Raw genomic sequence first — 21,513 nt, forward strand, 5'->3', positions numbered from 1 at the left:
TTGAACTCTTGCAGCCAGCAAAGAGAGATTTTCATCCCATCAGCCTGGCCTGGGCTAGATTTGGCCCTGGGTCTGAGAGCTGAAAGCAGACTGTTTAACTCTCTGTGAACCCATTTCCTCCCCCACTCCTCAGTTATTTTTTAAATGATTGCATTTAAAATATTTTAAAATGATGAATCTGGATGAGAAGATTGTTGAGGCTATACTGTATCCGATAACTAACTTTGCAACACCTGTCTGGGTCTGCTTCCGTAAGATTGGCATTTGCAGAGTAAAAATATAGTAAATATAAAAACAGTGCATTGGAGGAACTTGATAAAAGGATTTGTTTATTGATTATGTTCACACAGTGTGGCTCCCTGGATTACTCATTCATAAACCTATATACAGTACTGCTGTAAGTCTGGACTTCAACACAATTCCAGGTTGGCTGATTGCACGAGCCCATCAGTAACCTGCAGGTTTGCCACCTTTTCGATAGTCTGACTCAGCAAACCACTTTCCTTCATCTCTGACGATGGCCTGGACCACACCCCCTGATGTAGGCTTGGTTAGAATATTCAACGTATGGTGTCTCGCTTGCAAGCCTTCTTGTACAGCCTGAAAAACAAAACAAACAAGGTCAGTAACTACTACAAATTCATCGTCAAACATGGAATTCAGCAATAAAAAAATCTATTCCAGATTTTTTCTGTAATTTACTGATATTGGAATGGTATAGATGAGGAGAGGATACATTTTATGAGGTTCATGCTACTGGTGAGGTATTGTATACTGTCAGTGCATAGGAACAGGAAAAGCCCATTTAGCCCCTTGAGCCTGCTCCGCCATTCAATTAAATCATGGTTGAGCTGTACTTCAACTCCACTTACCTGCCTTTGATTCATATCTATCAATGCTCTCACTTAACAATAACCTATCAATCTCAGACATGAAAGCTCCAATTGTCCCTCAGCATCCACTGCTTTTTGGGGGACGATAATTCCATATTTCTACTTCCCATTGTGTGAAAAACTGCTTCCAGATTTCTCTCCTGAATGGCTGAGCTCAAATGTTGAGATTATGTCCCCTCGTTCTCAATTCCCCTCCAGAGGAAATAGTTTCTCCATAGCTACCCCATCAAATTGTTTTAACATTTTTTAAGCACCTCGAACAGATCACCCTCAAGCTTCTGTACTCAAGGGAATACAAGCCTAATTTATGCAACCTGTCCCATAATTTAACCCTCTGAGATCCAGTATCATATCAGAAGATGGCAGGCCGTGGACTCACGATGTGCATCAGCTGCATGAGTGGCCTCACCAGCAATGCAGAGCCTCGCAAAATTTATCCTCTAGAGTTCAGTTTAGGAACCTGGATAAAAGTAATTCTTGGTTGACTGGGCATCGCAGTGTCCACCCAGCCCAGGATGATGGCATGGAAATCTCCCTACTGTTGCAACACTTTGTATCAAATGGGTTTGGGGTTGTCTCAACCCAATGGGCATGGGGCCACAGCATAACCCGGAATTTACCATAAACTGGTAATCGCACTCCAAATTACTGATGGCCCTTATCCAAAAGGTATGAGGTTGTTGCTGCCTGTGTGGATGAGGGAACATCCTGCAGGATGGATGAGCAAGCTGACCATGGTGCAGGTGGCCATTCAAGTGGGGGTTGGGGGGGGAGTGACAGGGAATGCAGTTGTAGGGGACAGTATAGTCAGGGGAATAGATACTGTTCTTTGCAGGTGCGACCGAGAGTTCCGAAGATTGCATTGCTTGCCTGGTGCCAGGGTTAAAGACACCTCCTCACGGCTGGAGAAGAGCTTGGAGTGGGAGGGGAGGATCCAGTTGTCGTGGTCCACGTAGGAACCAATGACATAGGTAGAACTAGGAATGAGGTTCTGCTGAGGGAGTTTGAGGAGCTAGGATCCAAATTAAAAAGCAGAACCTCAAAGGTAATAATCTCTGGATTGTTACCTGAGCCACGTGTGAATTGGCAAAGGGACAAACAGATTAGAGGTTTAAATGCGTGGCTCAGAGTGGTGTGGGAGGAAGAGGTTTCAGTTCATGGGGCACTGGCACCAGTACTGGAGAAAGAGGGAGCTGTCCTGTTGATGGGCTCCACTTAAACTGGGCTGGGACCAGTGTCCTGGCGAACAGAATAACTAGGGCAGTAGACAAGGATTTAAACTAATGAATGGGGGGTGGTAGGATTCAGGAAAGAGTAAGTTTAAAAGCAGCGAGAGAAATGTCAAGGCTCTAGAGCAGAGCAGAGTTTTGGGTAAAAATAAGCAGAGTGGGTCAGGAAGGGACAGAGAGAGTAACAAAGGTAATCGGTCATCAGTGACTAAGGTGACATCAGGGAAAAATAGAAATAAGTCAAAGCTAAAGGCACTATATCTGAATGCGTGAAGCATTCACAACAAAATAGATGAATTAATACCGCAGATAGAAATGAACAGGTTTGACCTAATAGACATAACGGAGATGTGGTTGCAAAGTGGCCAAGGTTGGGAACTAAATATTCCAGGATACATAACTTTTAGAAGAGATAGGCAAAATGGAAAAGGAGGAGGGGTAGCCCTGATAATAAAGGATGTGATAAAGACAGTAGAGAGAAAGGATCTTAGCTCCGAAAATCAAGAAGTAGAATCAGTTTGGGTGGAGCTAAGAAACAGCAAGTCGCAGAAAACATTGGTGGGAGTTGTTTATAGGCCCCCAAACAGTAGTTGTAATGTAGGGCAGAGTATAAATCAGGAAATTAGAGGCGCATGTAACAAGGGTAATACAGTAATCATGGGGGACTTTAATCTACATATAGACCAAATTTGCAGTAATAGTGTGGAGGATGAATTCATGGAATGTATGCAAGATAGTTTTCTAGATCAGTATGTTGAGGAACCAACTAGGGAACAGGCTATTTTATGTCTAGTATTGTGCAATGAGAAAAGGTTAATTAATAACCTTGTAGTAAAGGGGCCTTTAGGGAAGAGTGACCATAATATGATAGAATTTTATATTGAGTTTGAAAGTGATTTAGTTAAATCCGTAGATTGGGAAACTACATTAAAAGGTATGATGGTAGACAAGCAATGGCTAGCATTTAAAGAATTAATACATAATTTACAACAAATATACATTCCTTTAAGGCACAAAAACCCCACAGGAAAAGTGGTCCAACCGTGGCTAACAAGAGAAGTGAAAGATAGTATTAGATCAAAGGAAGAGGCTTATAATGTTGCCAAAAAGAGTAGTAAGCCTGAGGATTGGGAGGATTTTTGAATTCAGCAAAGGAGGACCAAGAAATTGATAAAAGGGAAAATAGAATATGAGAGTAAACTAGTGAGAGACATAAAAACAGACTGTATGTAAAAAGGAAAAGATTAGCGGAAGTAAATGTGGGTCCCTTACAGGCTGAGAGAGGAGAAATTATAATGGGGAATAAGGAAATGGCAGAGAAATTAAACAAATACTTTGGGCTGGATTTTCCCAGCCCCGAGGAGGCAGGTATGGAGGCGGGACTACCGGGAAAGTAAGAGAACTAGGGGGCGGGTGGCAGGAGGCGGGAAGTCATCCTGCCCCGGGTCCCGTCTCCTCGAGGTGGGGAAGGGATTAAAGTCTATTAACTGCCAGGTAACAGGCAGAAAATAGGATTATCCCCATTTTTCATTCCGAAGTGCAGGCTTCCCAACCTTGGGGAACCCCGCCAGGGCGTAGGAGCTGAGTAGGAGATCTGCGGGGGTGGGAGGGCTCTGAAAGTGCGATGTAGAGGTGAGTAATTGGTGCAAGTGTGGAGTGGTAATGATGTGAGGTGAGTGTAAAGCGTTAGAAAATGTTCACTTACCTTTGTTTCTGCCTACAGCCTTCAGCCACTGTGGAGCCGGAGTTCCGACATCGCCATTGTAGAGATCACACACTGGCTGTTGGATCCTCCGATCCCACAGTCATCTGATTTCTACAAAGTAGAAAGGTTTGATGAGTCCTGAACATAAGGACTCATCAAACTATACAGAATGTCAGTGTTTGACAGCTTCACAGAGCTGTCAAATGGTGACATTCCTACTTTCAAAAATTCTTGACAGATGACACGTCATACATTGACGTGCTCTGTCACTGACTTCCTGCTGAGCCCTCCTGGCGGGCTTAACAAGGTCAACCAGGGGAAGATCCCGCTGGTTGGCCAGAGGCTGATGAAGGCGGGACTGAAACTAGGCAAGCAGCAGTGTCGCCTCCAACACGTCTCCATTGAGAAAATCCAGCCCTTTGTCTTTGTCTTCATGGAGGAAGACGTAAAAAACTTCCCGGAAATAGTGGAGAACCAAAGCTCTAGCGAGAATGAGAAACTGAAAGAAATTAATATTAGTAAAAAAATAGTACTGGAGAAATTAATGCGACTGAAAGCTGATAAATCCCCTGGATGTGATGGCCTACATCCTAGGGTTTTGAAAGAGGTGGCTATAGAGATAGTGGATGCACTGGTTGTCATTTTCCAAAATTCCATAGATTCTAGAATGGTTCCTGCAGATTGGAAGGTAGCAAATGTAACCCCACTATTTAAGAAAGGAGGGAGACAGAAAACGGGGAACTACAGACCAGTTAGCCTGACATCAGTAGTAGGGAAAATGCTAGAATCTATTATTAAGGTCGTGGTAACAGGGCACTTAGAAAATAATAATAGGATTGGGCAGAGTCAACGTGGATTTATGAAAGGGAAATCGTGTTTGACAAATCTGTTGGAGATTTTTGAGGTTGTAACTAGCAGAATAGATAAGGGGGAACCAGTGGATGTGGTGTATTTGGATTTTCAGAAGTAATTCAATAAGGTGCCACACAAGAGGTCAATAAACAAAATTAGGGCTCATGGGATTGGGGGTAATATACTAGCATGGATTGAGGATTGATTAATGGACAGAAAACAGAGAGTAGGAATAAACGGGTCATTTTCGGGTTGGCAGGCTGTAACTAGTGGGGTACCACAAGGATCAGTGCTTGGGCCTCAGCTATTCACAATCTAAATCAATGATTTGGATGAGGGGACCAAATCTAATATATCCAGGTTTGTCGATGATACAAAGCTGGGTGGGAATGTAAGTTGTGAGGAGGATGCAAGGAGGCTTTAAGGGGATATAGACAGACTAAGTGAGTGGGCAAGAACATGGCAAATGGAATATAATGTGGAGAAATGTGAAGTTAGCCACTTTGGTAGGAAAAATAGAAAAGCAGAGTATTTTTTAAATGGTGAGAGATTGGGAAATGTTGGTGTTCAGAGGGACCTGGGTGTCCTTGTACACAAATCACTGAAAGTTAACATGCAGGTACAGCAAGCAATTGGGAAAGCAAATGGTATGCTGGCCTTTATTACAAGAGGATTTGAGTATAAGAGTAAAGACATCTTACTGCAATTACATAGGGCCCTGGTGAGACCACACCTGGAGTATTGTGGACAGTTTTGGTCTCCTTACCTAAGGAAGGATATACTTGCCATAGAAGGAGTGCAATGAAGGTTCACCAGACTGGTTCCTGGAATGGGGGATTGTCCTATGATGAAAGATTATGTGGACTAGGCCTATATTCTCTGGAGTTTAGAGCAATGAGAGGTGATCTATGTGGACATATAAATTGGCCAGAGGACATATAAATTGGCCAGAAAAAGCAATAATCCTGAGGATTGGGAGCAGTTTAGGATTCAACAAAGGAGGACAAAGGGATTAATTAAGAAAGGGAAAATAGAATATGAGAGTAAGCTTGCAGGGAACATAAAAACTGACTGTAAAAGCTTTTATAGATATGTGAAGAGAAAAAGATTGGTAAAGTCAAGCGTAGGTCCCTTGCAGTCAGAATCGGGGGAATTTATAATGGGGAACAAAGAAATAGCAGACCAACTAAATACATATTTTGGTTCTGTCTTCACAAAGGAGGACACAAATAACCTCCCAGAGATGCCGGGGAACATAGGGTCTGATGAAAGGGTGGAACTGAAAGAAATCAGTATTTGTAGGGAAATGGTGTTAGGAAAATTGATGGGACTGAAGGCCGATAAATCCCCAGGGCTTGATAATCTACATCCCAGGGTACTTAAGGAAGTGGCCCTAGAAATAGTAGATGCATTGCTGGTCATCTTCCAGAACTCGATAGACTCTGGAACAGTACCCATGGATTGGAGGGTAGCTAATGTTACCCCACTATTCAAAAAAGGTGGTAGAGAAAAAGCGGGGAATTATAGACCGGTAAGCCTGACATCGGTAGTGGGGAAAAAGCTAGAGTCCATTATCTATATATATAAAGCGGCTCTTCTGTCTGTCTGTCTGTCCGTTCTCTATACGTTTGAAAGTTATAGAGCGTACCTACGCGCGCGACACGTCAAAAGAAAGCTTACAATTACGGACCGGTCATAGGCGTATTTACGTTTCGGCCGGACAAAAATTCCGCCCGCGGTATCCAAAAAACGTTCAAAATTCCGCTCATTAAATGGGAAAAGTTCCGCTCATTTGCTCATTAGCATTGAGTGATGTGAAGGTTGACCAACCGTGCGGTTGACAGTTGACCGACGGTCGACCAATCGCTGCCGGGCCATCCTACAGTTGAGTGTTGAGTGGCTTGACGATTGACCAATCCTATGCTTCGGTGACCTGACGGTCGACCAATCGGTGCGTGTGTGGGCGGGCCTTATCGTTCTGAACCGAGGTGAGTGGCCGCCATCTTGATTCTTCACAATTTTTTCCCCACACTTTCTGTGTGTTAGGGAACTAAGGTAAATATTTGAATTATGTGTTAGGGAATTAAATAACAATTTATTTGTGTTTTAAATTGTATTTAGTAACAGGAGGAAATGAAGTGATCCCCTGCCCTTTGCCTGGAGGCTCGCCTACTTTGACGGCCGTTTCGAGCGGCTGTGCCGGCGCCGGGCATGGCCTAGTAGCCCGGGAAGCCTGGGCCTTGAGTTGCGGGCCGTGCCGGGAGCCACCGCGCACAAAACTTCCCCGCGGCGTCAACAGCCCCGCCCCAGAGCCGGACCCATAGCCATCAGGCTCGGGCGGGGCTCTCGGGAGTGCGGATCTCGGGCGGGGCTTGGACAGCGGGAAGGGCTACCCCGGCAATGGGGCCCGCTGCGGCTCTCAGGCGGGGCTTGGAGGGCTTGGACAGCGGGAAGGGTTACCCCGGCAACGGGGCCCGCTGCGGCTCTCGGGCGGGGCTTGGAGAGCGGGAAGGGTTACCCCAGCAACGGGGCCCGCTGCGGCTCTCGGGCGGGGCTTGGAGAGCGGGAAGGGTTACCCCGGCAACGGGGCCCGCCGGCCGCAGCTAAGGTGAGTCCGGCCGGGACTCAACGCGCTAGCCCATGCATCGGCCGGCCCTGAGGCGCTGATCCGCGGGGGCGGGTCGGGGGGAGGGAGAGGAGAGAGAGGGGGGGAGGGAGAGGAGAGAGAGGGGGGGAGGGAGAGAAGAGAGGAGGGGAGAGGAGAGAGGGGGGAGAGAGAGGGGGGAGGGAGGGAGGGAGGGAGGGAGAGGAGAGAGGGGGAGGGTGAGGAAAGGGACGGAGAGTGAGGAGAGGACGGGGGGAGAGAGGACGGGGGAGAGGACTGGGGGAGAGGACGGGGGGGAGAAGGGGAGGCAGGGATGGAGAGGAGAGGGGGAGGAGAGGGAGCGAGAGGGGGAGGAAGGGGGAGGAGAGGGAGCGGGAGGGAAGGAGAGGGAGGGAGAGGAGAGAGAGGGAGAGAGAGTAAAGCAGGGAGAGACGGGGAGGGAGAGAGAGAGGGTGAGGGAGTCGCTCTCTCTCTTCCCCCCCAGTCGCTCTCTCTCTTCACCCCCCCAGTCGCTCTCTCTCTTCCCCCCCCAGTCGCTCTCTCTCTTCCCCCCCCAGTCGCTCTCTCTCTTCCCCCCCAGTCGCTCTCTCTCTTCCCCCCCAGTCGCTCTCTCTCTTCCCCCCCCCAGTCGCTCTCTCTCTTCCCCCCCAGTCGCTCTCTCTCTTCCCCCCCAGTCGCTCTCTCTCTTCCCCCCCAGTCGCTCTCTCTCTTCCCCCCCCGTCGCTCTCTCTCTTCCCCCCCAGTCGCTCTCTCTCTTCCCCCCCAGTCGCTCTCTCTCTTCCCCCCCAGTCGCTCTCTCTCTTCCCCCCCAGTCGCTCTCTCTCTCTCTTCCCACATCAACATGCCCTCGAAAAAGCCTCGGCACCGCCGGGCACCCCGAGCTAGTAAAAGATGTAATAGCAGAGCACTTGGAAATCAGTGATAGGATCGGACAAAGTCAACATGGATTTACAAAAGGTAAATCATGCTTGACTAATCTACTGGAATTTTTTGAGGATGTAACTGGTAAAATAGATAAGGGAGAACCAGTGGATGTGGTGTATTTGGACTTTCAGAAGTCTTTTGATAAGGTCCCACATAAGAGATTAGCATGCAAAATTAAGGCACATGGGATTGGGGGCAAGGTATTGACTTGGATAGAGAACTGGTTGGCGGACAAAAAGCAAAGAGTTGGAATAAACGGGTCGTTTTCCGAGTGGCAGGCAGTGACTAGTGGGGTACCGCAAGGATCGGTCCTAGGACCCCAGCTGTTCACAATATATATCTTAATGATCTGGATGAAGGAATTGGATGTAATATCTCCAAATTTGCAGACGACACAAAGCTGGGTGGGAGGGTATGCTGTGAGGAGGATGTCGTGAAACTCCAGTACGATTTGGACAGGTCGGGTGATTGGGCAGATACATGGCAAATGCACTATAATGTGGATAAATGTGAGGTTATCCACTTTGGTGGCAAAAACAGGAAGGCAGATTATTATTTGAATGGCAATAGATTGGGAGAAGGGGAAGTGCAAAGAGTCCTGGGTGTTCTTGTGCACCAGTCGCTGAAGGTAAGCATGCAGGTGCAGCAGGCGGTTAAGAAGGCAAATGGTATGTTGGCCTTCGTAGCAAGAGGGTTCGAGTACAGGAACAAGGATGTCTTGCTACAGTTGTACAGGGCCTTGGTGTGACCGCACCTTGAGTATTGTGTGCAGTTTTGGTCGCCTTACCTGAGGAAGGACGTTCTTGCCATGGAAGGAGTGCAGCGAAGATTCACCAGACTGATACCTGGGATGGCAGGAATGACGTATGAGGAGAGATTGTGTCGATTGGGATTATACTCACTGGAGTTTAGAAGATTGAGAGGGGATCTCATCGAAACCTATAAAATTCTGTCAGGCCTGGACAGACTAGATGCAGGAAGGATGTTTATGATGGCCGGGGAGTCCAGAACCAGGGGTCATAGTCTAAGGATAAGGGGTAAACCATTTAGGACTGAAATGAGGTGGAATTTCTTCACCCAGAAAGTGGTGAACCTGTGGAATTCTCTGCCACAGAGGGCGGTGGAGGCCAGTTCATTAAATATATTCAAGAAAGAGTTGGATATATTTCTTAAGGCTAAAGGGATCAAGTGATATGGGGAGAAGGCAGGGACAGGGTACTGAATTTGGATGATCAGCCATGATCGCATTGAATGGCAGAGCAGGCTCGAAGGGCCGAATGGCCTACTCCTGCTCCTATCTTCTATGTTTCTATGTTTCTATCTCATTGAAATGTACAAAATTCTTACAAGGCTTGACAGGGTAGTTGCAGGGAGGATGTTTCCTCCGGCTGGGAAGTCTAGAACCAGGGGTCACAATCTCAGAATAAGGGGTTGGCCATTTAGGACTGAGATAAGAAGAAATTTCTTCACTCAGAGGGTTGTGAATCTTTGGAATTCTCTGCCCCAGAGGGCTGTGGAGGCTCAGTTGTTTAGAATATTCAAGAGAGAGATTGATAGATTTTTGAATATTAAGGGAATCAAGGGTTATGTGGATAGTGCAGGAAAGTGGAGATGAGGTAGAAGATCAGGCATGATCTTATTGAATGGCAGTGCAGGCTCAGAGGGCCAATCGCCTACTCCTATTTCTTATGTTCTTATGTTCTCACATGATTGAAAACTTACATTTCTGAGGATTTATCTAACGGATCCAGTCGGTCCCGGGATCAGGTCCCCGATCGGGTCCACGCTCCCTTGATCACACCTTTTATTGCAACAAGTGATGATAGCTGTTGGAGAAAGTCAGCTGACCTTATTGCGACAGTCCCACCCAGGAGGTCCAGTATTGCCTGGTTGACCCTTCCTATTAAAGGCTAGATTGAAGCCTGCTGAAGCCTCCAGAGTACCAGAAAAGCAGTTCAGATCACCAGACATAAAATGTGGCTGGAATGACCTTGGACACGAAACCAGGCCGCTCCTAGCCAGAAGGATGGTGGGAGCTCGCACGCATGACCTCCTGTCCTCTGAGCATTTCCAGTAACAGACCCTCCTCCCATGCTGAACATGAGTTCCTGGATGTATCTCTTTTCCTGCCTGGCTTTCAGACTGGCCAGTTGCCAGCAAAGACAGCTGCACAAGTCATTCACGCTTAACTACCAGAGCAGGTACACGCACTATGGGGAAGGCTACTGACGGCAGCAGAGATTTGTGTTAGATTGGGGTTACACAGTTCCATAGATCAATGTAGGACTGCTCTTTATGTTCATAGAAACATAGAAGATAGGAGCAGGAGTAGGCCATTCGCCCCCTCGAGCCTGCTCCGCCATTCAATGCGATCATGGCTGATCATCAAAATTCAGTACCCTGTCCCTGCTTTCTCCCCATATCCCTTGATCCCTTTAGCCTTAAGAAATATATCTAACTCCTTCTTGAATATATTTAATGAATTGGCCACCACTGCCTTCTGTGGTAGAGAATTCCACAGGTTCACCACTCTCTGGGTGAAGAAATTCCTCCTCACCTTTGTCCTAAATGGCTTACCTCTTATCCTTAGACTATGACCCCTGGTTCTGGACTCCCTGGCCATCGGGAATATCCTTCAAGCATCCAGTCTGTCCAGCACTGTTAGAATTTTATAAGTTTCAATGAGATCCCCTCTTATTCTTCTAAACTCCAGCGAGTATAAGCCCAATCAATCCAATCTCTCCTCATACGTCATTCCTGCCATCCCAGGTATCAGCCTGGTGAATCTTCGCTGAACTCCTTCCATGGCAAGAACATCCTTCCTCAGATAAGGCGACCAAAACTGCACACAATACTCAAGGTATGGTCTCACCAAGGCCCTGTACAACTGCAGCAAGACATCCTTGTTACTGTACTCAAACCCTCTCGCTACGAAGGCCAACATACCATTTGCCTTTTTAACCGCTACTACTTCACTACTGCTGTTCTAGTTAGGGCTAAATATACTGGACAATGGGGAGCAGTGACCCACAGCCCTGGTGTACATAGTCACACTGGATAAGGGGGAGCAGTGACCCACAGCCCTGGTGTACATAGTCACACTGGACAATGGGGAGCAGTGACCCACAGCCCTGGTGTACAAAGTCACACTGGACAATGGGGAGCAGTGACCCACAGCCCTGGTGTACATAGTCACACTGGACAATGGGGAGCAGTGACCCACAGCCCTGGTGTACATAGTCACACTGGACAATGGGGAGCAGTGACCCACAGCCCTGGTGTACATCGTCACACTGGACAATGGGGAGCAGTGACCCACAGCCCTGGTGTACATAGTCACACTGGACAATGGGGAGTAGTGACCCACAGCCCTGGTGTACATAGTCACACTGGACAATGGGGAGCAGTGACTCACAGCCCTGGTGTACATAGTCACACTGGACAATGGGGAGCAGTGACCCACAGCCCTGGTGTACATAGTCACACTGGACAATGGGGAGTAGTGACCCACAGCCCTGGTGTACATCGTCACACTGGATAATGGGGAGCAGTGACCCACAGCCCTGGTGTACATCGTCACACTGGACAATGGGGAGCAGTGACCCACAGCCCTGGTGTACATCGTCACACTGGACAATGGGGAGCAGTGACCCACAGCCCTGGTGTATATAGTCACACTGGACAATGGGGAGTAGTGACCCACAGCCCTGGTGTACATCGTCACACTGGACAATGGGGAGCAGTGACCCACAGCCCTGGTGTATATAGTCACACTGGACAATGGGGAGCAGTGACCCACAGCCCTGGTGTACATAGTCACACTGGACAATGGGGAGCAGTGACCCACAGCCCTGGTCATTGTTACATATCAAGGTTATATTGTTTGGAGCAATTCTTGGTAGTGGTGAGGCAGATGGTGGGATCTGGTGGGGTAAGCCTGTTACTTGGGAGTGGGATTCTACCCACTCAGCTCCTGATAACACTGCAAACTCTTCGGTCTTCGGTCTGTGTTGAGTTGGTTTTTCACAGCTGATAGGGGTGTTATGATGATGACAATCTTAATTGGATAAGCACCAGGAAGCTTACCGGGATTGTGTGCTAGTAAACTGTGTGATTTTAGTCAATTAAACTCCAGCAGTGCACAGTTGGGAGTCCCTAAGCTTTGACACTTGCCAATCTGGGCCCAGGGTTTGCGCGCTTAAGTGTGGTGGATCCCTATGGGGAAAACACAGGCTTTTCATGTCAGGCCAATTGAAATTATGTGGATTTCTCTACGTAACAACAGTGACTACACTTAAAAAGTAATGCATTGACTGTGAAGCACTTTGGGACAGCCTGAGGTTATTTTGTTCTTTCTTTATTTGAACTTCATGCTGATGGGTTTCTTACGTCACACAGCTGACCACAGACAATTACTGGGTAGAAACATTGCATTTACAGTAACACTGAACCAGGTAACAATGGAGCCACTTACAGAAGGAGAGGGTTTCACCAAGAAATACACTGCATTTTAGAGCACCTCTGTACAGAATACTTGGTTTATGGAGAAATAATATCCCTGTACACTATAGGAGAGATTTGCAACACTGGCACGCTCTGAAAATGGACACAAATTCTCAAGTTGTGGATGTATATAATGTGATGTGTTCTTCCGACTGGCACCATTTCATTTTCCTCCCAGTCTAATTTTTTTGCATTTTTAAAAAGTGAGTGTATTATGGAGTTTTGATCCTTCAAAAGGTGAGGCTGCTTCTTCTATCGGAGTCTGTAAGGTGGTCTGTCAGTACAATGTTGCACCAGACGGGGAAGGGAAACATCAGGTACATTTCACAAAGGCTGCAATATATTCAATGACAGCAGTTCTACTGCTGTCGATATCAGACCCGTATGGTATGTTGCCTCCCTAGTGCCAGGGTAAGGGACATCACGGAGAGGGTGCAGAACATTCTGCCGGGGACAGGGAGAGCCAGAAGTCGTGGTCCATGCCGGAACCAACAACATAGGGAGGAAGAGGGTTAAAGTCCTGCAGTCAGAGTTTAAGGAGCTAGGGGGAAAGTTAAAAAGCAAGACCTCAAAGGTAGTAATCTCTGTTACTCCCAGTGCCACACGCTAGTGAGAGTAGAAATAGGAGGATATGGCAGGTTAATGCGAGGCTAGAGACATGGTGCAGGAGGGAGGACTTCAGATTTCTGGGACATTGGGACCAGTTCTGTGGCAGGAGGGACCTGTTCCAAGATGGACAGGTTGCATCTGAACAGAGCTGGGACCGATATCACGGGAAGGTTAACTAATGCTGTGGGGGAGTGTTTAAACCTAGTCGGCAGGGGGTTGGGCACCAAAATGTAATATTTAAAAAGTAGAAACAAGGTGCACAGAGGACGGACAGACTTGGGCTGAATTTTGCTGGTGCTCAGAGTGCGGGTTTGGAGGTGGGTCCACTGTCAAAATTGAAATGATTGACAGCGGGTTGGGAGCCCGTTCCGAATCCACCCCACGTAAGTTTCCAAAGTGTCGGGTCTGCGAATTCAGAACAGACCCGACACCAAGCAGCAGGCGAGGCATTTAAGATCGTTAAATGCTTGTTAAACACTTGTTTACTACTATTTTGCCAGCCTATTTCTATTTGACCACTTTTTTAACGATCTTCCCGTCGTCTGGAGATCATGTCGGGTAAGTAAGCCTCCCCCGCCGCTTGGTGTCGGGTCTGTTCTGAATTCGCAGACCCGACACTTTGGAAACTTACGTGGGGTGGATTTGGAGCAGGCTCCCAACCTGCTGTCAATCATTTTGATTTTAACAGTGGACCCGCCTCCAAACCCGCACTCTGAACACCAGCAAAGTTCAGCCCATTCTGTCTGTCCATCCTCTGTGCACCTTGTTTCTACTTTTTAAATATTACATTTTGGTGCTTGGGCCCCAGCTATTCACAATCTATATCAATGATTTGGTTGAGGGGACTAAATGTAACATTTCCAAATTTGCTAATGATACAAAGCTAGGTGGCAGTGTCAGTTGCGAAGAGGATGGGAAGAGGCTTCAAGGGGATCTCGACAGGCTCAGTGAGTGGGCGAGAACATGGCAGATGGAATATAATGTGGATAAATGTGAAGTTATCCACTTTGGTAGAAAAAACAGAAAGGCAGAGCATTTCCTAAATGGTGAAAGATTGGGGAATGCAGATGCTCAAAGGGACCTGGGTGTCCTTGTACATGAGTCACTGAAAGTGAATGTGTAGGTGAAACAAGCCATTTGGAAGGCAAACGGTATGCTGGCCTTCATTACAAGAGAATTTGTGTACAGTAAAGAAGTCTTACTCCAATTATATAGGGACTTGGTGAGACCACACCTGGAGTACTGTGTACAATTTTGGTCTCCTTACCTAAGGAAGGATATACTTGCCATAGAGGGAGTGCAACGAAGGTTCACGAGATTGATTCCTGGGATGGTGGGACTGTTGTATGAGAAGAGATTGAGTAAACTGGGCCTGCATTCTCTTGAATTCAGAAGAATGAGAGGGGATCTCATTGAAGCATACAAAATTATTACAGGGCTTGATAGGGTGGATGCTGGGAGAATGTTTCCCTTGGCTGGGGAGTCTAGAACCAGGGGCCACAGCCTCAAGATAAAGGGTAGGCCATTCAGGACTGTGATGAGAAGAAATTGCTTCACACAGAGGGTGGTGAATCTTTGGAATTCTCTACCCCAGAGGGCTGTGGAGGCTCAGTCATTCAGAACAGAAGTCGATAGATTTCTGACTAGTAAAGGCATCAAGGGATATGGCGATAGTGCCGGTGAATGGAGTTGAGGCAGAAGATCAGCCATGATCTCATTGAATGGCGGAGCAGGCTCAAAGGACTGAGTGGCCTACTCCTGCTCCTATTTCTTATGTTCTCTATGTCTCCCCATTGCTGTGAATAGGTGACAGCTGCAAAAGTGGTACGAAAGCTACCATTTCACTGCTGGTCACTTTCCAATGTCAGAAGCTTGAGCTTTAGGAATTGGAAGACACTTGAGCTTTATGCAATTTGGAAGTGTTTGGAGTAAACTCTGTATCCACTGTCACTTCATTGGAGCAAGCTCTCTCACCATTGACAGATCACTTCTGTCATCTCAATTACAGCTGCCATCTATTCCAGCAACATCAGTGCCCTTGAAAAAATCTCACCTTGGTCCTCTGACTCCCTCCACGATCAGCCCCAACACCAACATCACCAACAACAACACCAACCTTCTCTGCAATCACCTGATGCTGCACAGGACACAGGTCATCAGCACCTGACCACATTGCTGCCCGAGAGGTCAGCAATGGCATCACCATGGCCAGATTTACTTCACTGGACGCTGTAAACCCTGGCTGCCACATGATGTGCCAGGTTGACACCACCCCACACCAACACCAAAAGCATCCCTACAATGTCCAAGCCATTCCTTTCGCACGCTTCACATTTGTGGTGGTGGGGGAGGGGTTATGTCTCAGCATTCGTTGGAACTCACTGAGACACTTCCAAAGGTGAGCACAGATCTGTCCAATAAGGCAGAGTGTTGAAAATAAAGATTTCAATGTTTGACAACACATTAACAGTGGAGCTAATTTACAGAACAAATGGGAAACTGTTCAATCTCCGTCGCCTCCAGTCCAGATCCAAGGTTGTCCCATCCTCTGTCGTCGAATTACAATATGCAGACACCACTTGCGTCAGCGCTCACTCGGAGCTCGAACTCCAAACCATCGTCAATACCTTCACCGAAGCGTACGAGAGCATGGGCCTTACACTAAACATCCGTAAGACAGAGGTCCTCTATCAACCTGCCCCCGCCGCACAGCACTGCCCCCCAATTATCAAAATCCACAACAAGGCCTTGGACAATGTGGACCACTTTCCATACCTCGGGAGCCTACTGTCAACAAGAGCAGACGTCGATGACGAAGTCCAACACCGCCTTCAGTGTGCCAGTGCAGCCTTCGGTTGCCTGAAGAAGAAAGTGTTTGAAGACCAGGACCTCAAACCCAGCACTAAGCTCATGGTATACAGAGCAGCAGTGATACCCACCATGTACAGCAGGCACCTCAAAGCACTGGAGAGGTACCACCAACGTCTCCGCAAGATCCTGCAAATCCATTGGCAGGATAGGCGCACCAACGTCAGTGTTCTCGCTCAGGCCAACATCCCCAGCATCGAAGCTTTGACCACGCTTGATCAGCTCCAATGGACGGGTCACATCGTCCGCATACCCAATACGAGACTCCCAAAACAAGCGCTCTACTCGGAGCTCCGACATGGCAAGAAAGCCCCAGGTGGGCAGAGGAAACGCTTCAAGGACACCCTCAAAGCCTCCTTGAAAAAGTGTAACATCCCCACCGACACCTGGGAATCCCTGGCCCAAGACCGCACAAAGTGGAGGAGAAGCATCCGGGAAGGCGCCGAACACCTCGAGTCTCTTTGCCGGGAGCAAGCGGAAACCAAGCGCAAGCAGCGGGAGGAGCGCACGTCAACCCAAGCACCACACCCACCCGCCCCTTCAACCACCGTCTGCCCCACCTGTGACAGAGACTGTAGGTCCCGCATTGGACTCATCAGTCACCTGAGAACTCATTTTTAATGTGGAAGCAAGTCATCCTCGGTTCCGAGGGACTGCCTAAGAAGAAGAGAAGAAAATTTACATGAACATTGCATAAGACACCCAAGTGCCTACCCTTGTGTGTTGTTAGTTGGTATGATTGTACTAGGATGAGGGTGAGTGTGAGGGGTGGCTAGTGAGATGTGGAAGTGATACTGTAGATAGGAGGGATAGGTGGAGGTGCAAGGTAAGTTGGTGTGAGTAAAGATGTGCAGGAGTAGGGTAGGGAAGGCAGAGTGATGGGGATGTGATGAGTGGCACAGCAGGATGAGGTTGAGTGTGGCTTTGCAGTAACATTTTGTGATCTACTGAGATCATTGCAAGGTTGGCACCACTGCAGCCTGGGACTCCTGACGACATCTCTGCTTTTGCCCTCCTGTGCAATGTGCAACCAGGCTGCGTTGGTGTCCTGGGGAGGTCTCTTCCGCCCTTGGAAGGGAAAAGAATCTCCCTGCGTGCTGTGACTCCCTCCATAAGCATATGGAGGGAGTCATGCGAGAGCTTGGGTGCAACCGTCCACCTTTGTGCAGTGCTTGTCAGTGTTTGCAGCACCTCAATGCTGGGAACCCCGCAGGGTGGGCTTATCAAGCCCAATCTACATGAAATCACTCAGCGAGAGTGGGCTGAGCCAGGAGTGGGCTGGGACCGTGAAACGCCCCGGCGGGCGCTAACGGGGCACAAAGCAACTAATGCCCGGGCGCGGCACCACTAATGCCTCCCGCAAAATTCAGCGGGAGGTTAGCGGTGGCGGTAGCCAGTAGTGTCCCGTGGCGCTGCACCTCCGGCAATGACATTGCCATGTGCAGCACTCCACTTGTGCCCCTGCTGCAAACTTGGCTCGTGCCCCCTGACCTACCGCTGGACGCTATGTCCGACAGTGTCAGGGGGGCGCTTTTGCAGCCGAGGCGGTGATAATTAAAGGGCAGGTGCCGGGCGGCTATTTTTTTTGGGCCGCCTGCCTGCAGCTGCCCCCTCTCGCCTCCTCCTGCGGGGTGCCGGCTGCAATCCATTAGCCCAGCACTCCTCTTGAGTGCCCGGCTCTTTTACCGGCACCCCGCTCCCCGGTGGTCCAGCAGGGCCCTGGTGTGTGCTGCACAATGCCCCTCCCCTTTAATCAGGGGAGGGAGGTCTGCAGTTCCGCGGCACTACGTGTCGGCGCATGGCGCTGCTGCATGTAGTGCCACGATATTCTATGGAAGCGCCCCAAGAGGGAGGGGGACCGCTTCCAGTAGCGTCCCGCCTCCTGCTTGGGGCGCTGCCATTGAATTTCAGGCGTGGGAGTGCTAACAATTTCGGAGTGCTTTATCGCCCCAAAGGGGGCGCGAGCCAATTTTTCCCCCAAAGAATCTAAATCAGGTTTGGAGTGCATGTGTGTAAATGCATGAAGTGTGGATTAATAAGTTTGGTGAGCTGCAGGTGCAAATAGCCACGTGGGAATATGATGTAGTGGTTGTAAAGTCTGTGGGTTGTGCAGTTAATAAATACACAGACTTCAGAAGTAACAAACAAAACAGGTCTTTACTATTCGAAGGTCCGGGCGAATCTGCCCCAGCAATCATGCCACAACACTTATATACTGGTGTGGTCACTGTCGGTATTACAGTATACAGAAGCCAAACAAATCGTGCCACACCTAAAGTAGTTCCCTTAAAGGTGAACGGTTACATTCAATAGTTCCCTTAAAGATAGATGGGTACATACACTACAGTGGTGATAACGGATCTGGTTCAAAAAAGGGGAGGATTGGATGCTTAATATTCCTGGGTACAAGGTATTCAGGAAAAATAGGGCAGGAAAAACGAGGAGGGGTTGCAGTTTTGTTTAAGGAAAATATTACAGTGCTAGAAAGAGAGAATGTCCTTGAGGGGTCAAAGACAGAATCTATTTGGTTGGAGTTGAGAAACAATGAAGGAGCTATTACGCTACTTGGTGTATTTTATAGGCCACCAAATAGTGGGAAGGAGATAGTGGAGCAGATTTGCGAGGACATTAAAAGAGGTGCAAAAACTATAGGGTAGCGATAATGGGAGACTTTAACGACCGCAATATTGAATAGGGCAGTGATTCTGTTAAGGGCAGAGAAGGGGAGAAATTTCTAAAGTGTATTCAGGAGAATTGTCTTGTTCAGTATGTTTCCTGCATAATGAGAAAGGAAGCATTGCTGGATCTCGTCCCGGGGAATGAAGTGGGTCAAGTGGAGAATGTCACAGTGGGGAGCATCCCGGGAATAGTGATCATAGTATCATAAGGTTTAGGTTAGTTATGGAGAAGGACAAGGAGCAATCTAGAACAAAAATACTGAATTGGGGGAGGGCTAATTTCAGCAAATTGAGGAGGGATCTGGCCCGGGTAAATTGGAGCCAAAGACTGGCAGGCAGAAATAAAATGGAGTAATGGGTGGTCTTTAAAGAGGAGATGGTTTGGGTACTGTATAGGTGCATTCCCATAAGGGGGAAAGGGAGGGCAACTAAAGCCGGAGCTCCCTTGATGATGAAGGTGTAAGGGAGTGGCGTATGACAGATGCCAGTTTGATAATACAAGGGAGAATCAGGCGGAATATAAAAAATACAGAGGGGCAAAGAGACAGTATGAGAATAGATTGGTGGCTGTTGTGTATGTACCTTTAAGGGAATAACTGGTCTTAGACTGCAGTACCGGCAGTGACCACCCCTGTATAAAAGGCCCTAGCAGGCTTCTGTAGTTTCAGTTTCAAGCTGCCTCTTGTTCAGTAAAGTACCTGCTAAACTGTTCTCCCGAAGTCCGTGTATTATTGAGGCGCGGACTTTACAGTGGCGACGAGTAAGTTCGAACTCACCTGCAGTGTGGCATCATCTCACGGGGATCTCGCCTGAAAGGAAGGTCCTGGAAGGTCGTAGTCTGAACAACGGGCGTCGACCGAGGGCAACCGCCCAAAGAATCCATCGGTGTTTGGAGAATTGCGGGAGAGACTGTGGTTCCAGCGAATCGTGCTGGTAGCAGGTAGCGCGCTAACCCTTCCGGACTGCGGCGGGCTCAAGCTCGATCGAGCGGCTCTACAAATCGGGCTGCGCAGCGTCGCCGGGAAAAGAAAACAAGAGAGAGAGGGTGGAGCGCACAGGGCACGGTCGGTGCTCAAGAACAGGACAGCGGAGAAAAGCTAAATGGGGGGGAAGGAAAGGGAGACGCGCCGAAGCTGCGGGTCGCCGCCATTACCCCGTAGAACGCTAGGAGCAGCGTGGCAGTAAGGGGAAGAAGCAAAAGCGCGGGAGGCACCATTTTATTCCATTGGGGAAGAAGCAAAAGCGTGGGAGGCGCCATTTTAAATCGCCCAAGATGCCGAAAAGTGGCAGTATCACTGCTTTCGACAATGAGGTAGAAGACTGGACCACGTATGTGGAAAGAATTGAAGTGTACTGCAAGGCAAATGAGGTGGCTGATGGAAAGAGGGCATCGGTATTATTAAATCTGATGGGTGCGAGTACGTACGGCCTATTGCGGAATTTAATTACCCCAGCTAAACCAATGGAGAAAAGTTTTGAGGAGATTGTTCATATCTTACAGGAACATCTAAGCCCTACACCACTGCTGATAGCAGAAAGATTCAAGTTCCATAAAAGAAACCAGCACAGAGATGAGAGCAATGCTGATTATCTTACGGAACTACGCAAGTTATCGAAGCATTGCCAGTTCGGAGCACGACTGGCAGACACCTTACGGGATAAGTTTGTCTGTGGGCTCCAGAGTGAAGGAACCCAGAAACGACTACTTTCAAAAAAGGACCTGACGCTAGAACAGGCTTTCAGCGTGGCAGTATCCTACGAAGCAGCAGCACGGGGAGCTGCGGAAATACAACAGAAACCACAAGAATACAGCGCTAACGAAATGGCGTATGGAGCCGAAAAGTGCTGTCGCTGCGGCAGAACAACCCATGAGCAGAAGGACTGCTGGGTTAAAGACAAAATATGCAGGCAATGCGGGAAAATGGGACATATAGCAAGAGTCTGCAGGTCGGGAAAGAAGACCAACATGACAAGAACTACTAAGGAACAGTACAGGAAAGTAAAGAAACTGACAGATAGTAGTTCAAAAGATCAGGAGAACGATAAGGACTCCGGGAGCAGGCGACTAAGTTGTTTAAAGTTACACAACGTGATCGCAAAAGAGGATCACTGAACCATTTGGGTCACCCTCATGATAGCAGGGTCCCCAGTGAAGATGGAATTGGACACAGGATCAGCCCTAACTGTCATGAATCGACGAGACTATGAGCGGCTATTCTCACACATACCCTTAAAGGACACATCCATTGTATTGAAGACATACACGGGGCAAAAGGTCTACCCCAGAGGAAAAATAAGGGTGCCAGTTGAATATAACGGAAAGGAAACACAGAAACTATACATGTATATACTACGAGATGGAGGACCACCATTATTGGGACGTGAATGGATCCGAAGACTACAATTGGATTGGCATTCCATTCTGGCACTAACTGTGACTGACAAAAAAGAGGATGACGTCACACCTGGATGTCTGTCACAAATTCTATCTGACGCGGAAGAGGTGTTCCAACAAGGACTTGGGACTCTAAAAGGAGTAAAGGCAACCATAAAGATTGAGGATAATGCAAACCCAAAATTTTTCAAGGCCAGACCGGTGCCATACGCGATACGCCTAGCTGTGGAAGCTGAACTGGAGAGTCTGCAG

The 21,513-nt window shown here is 48.2% G+C and overlaps 1 protein-coding gene across 1 annotated transcript in view; it reads right to left on the minus strand.

Annotated features, from left to right (window-relative positions):
* Window positions 1-309: 309 nt before the first annotated feature.
* The window catches only part of LOC147104928 (glutathione hydrolase 1 proenzyme-like), a 136,527-nt gene continuing 115,323 nt past the window's right edge, over window positions 310-21,513 (minus strand). Inside the window, exon 12 of the mRNA XM_085962066.1 lies at window positions 310-600. Within this exon, the coding sequence (XP_085818192.1) occupies window positions 448-600 (153 nt within the window). The 3' untranslated portion in view covers window positions 310-447. The remainder of the gene's footprint in view (window positions 601-21,513) is intronic.

The sequence above is a fragment of the Somniosus microcephalus genome, chromosome 19, assembly GCF_052327205.1.
Source record: "Somniosus microcephalus isolate GS21.2 chromosome 19, FLI_Smic_1.0, whole genome shotgun sequence".
Lineage (NCBI taxonomy): Eukaryota > Metazoa > Chordata > Chondrichthyes > Squaliformes > Somniosidae > Somniosus > Somniosus microcephalus.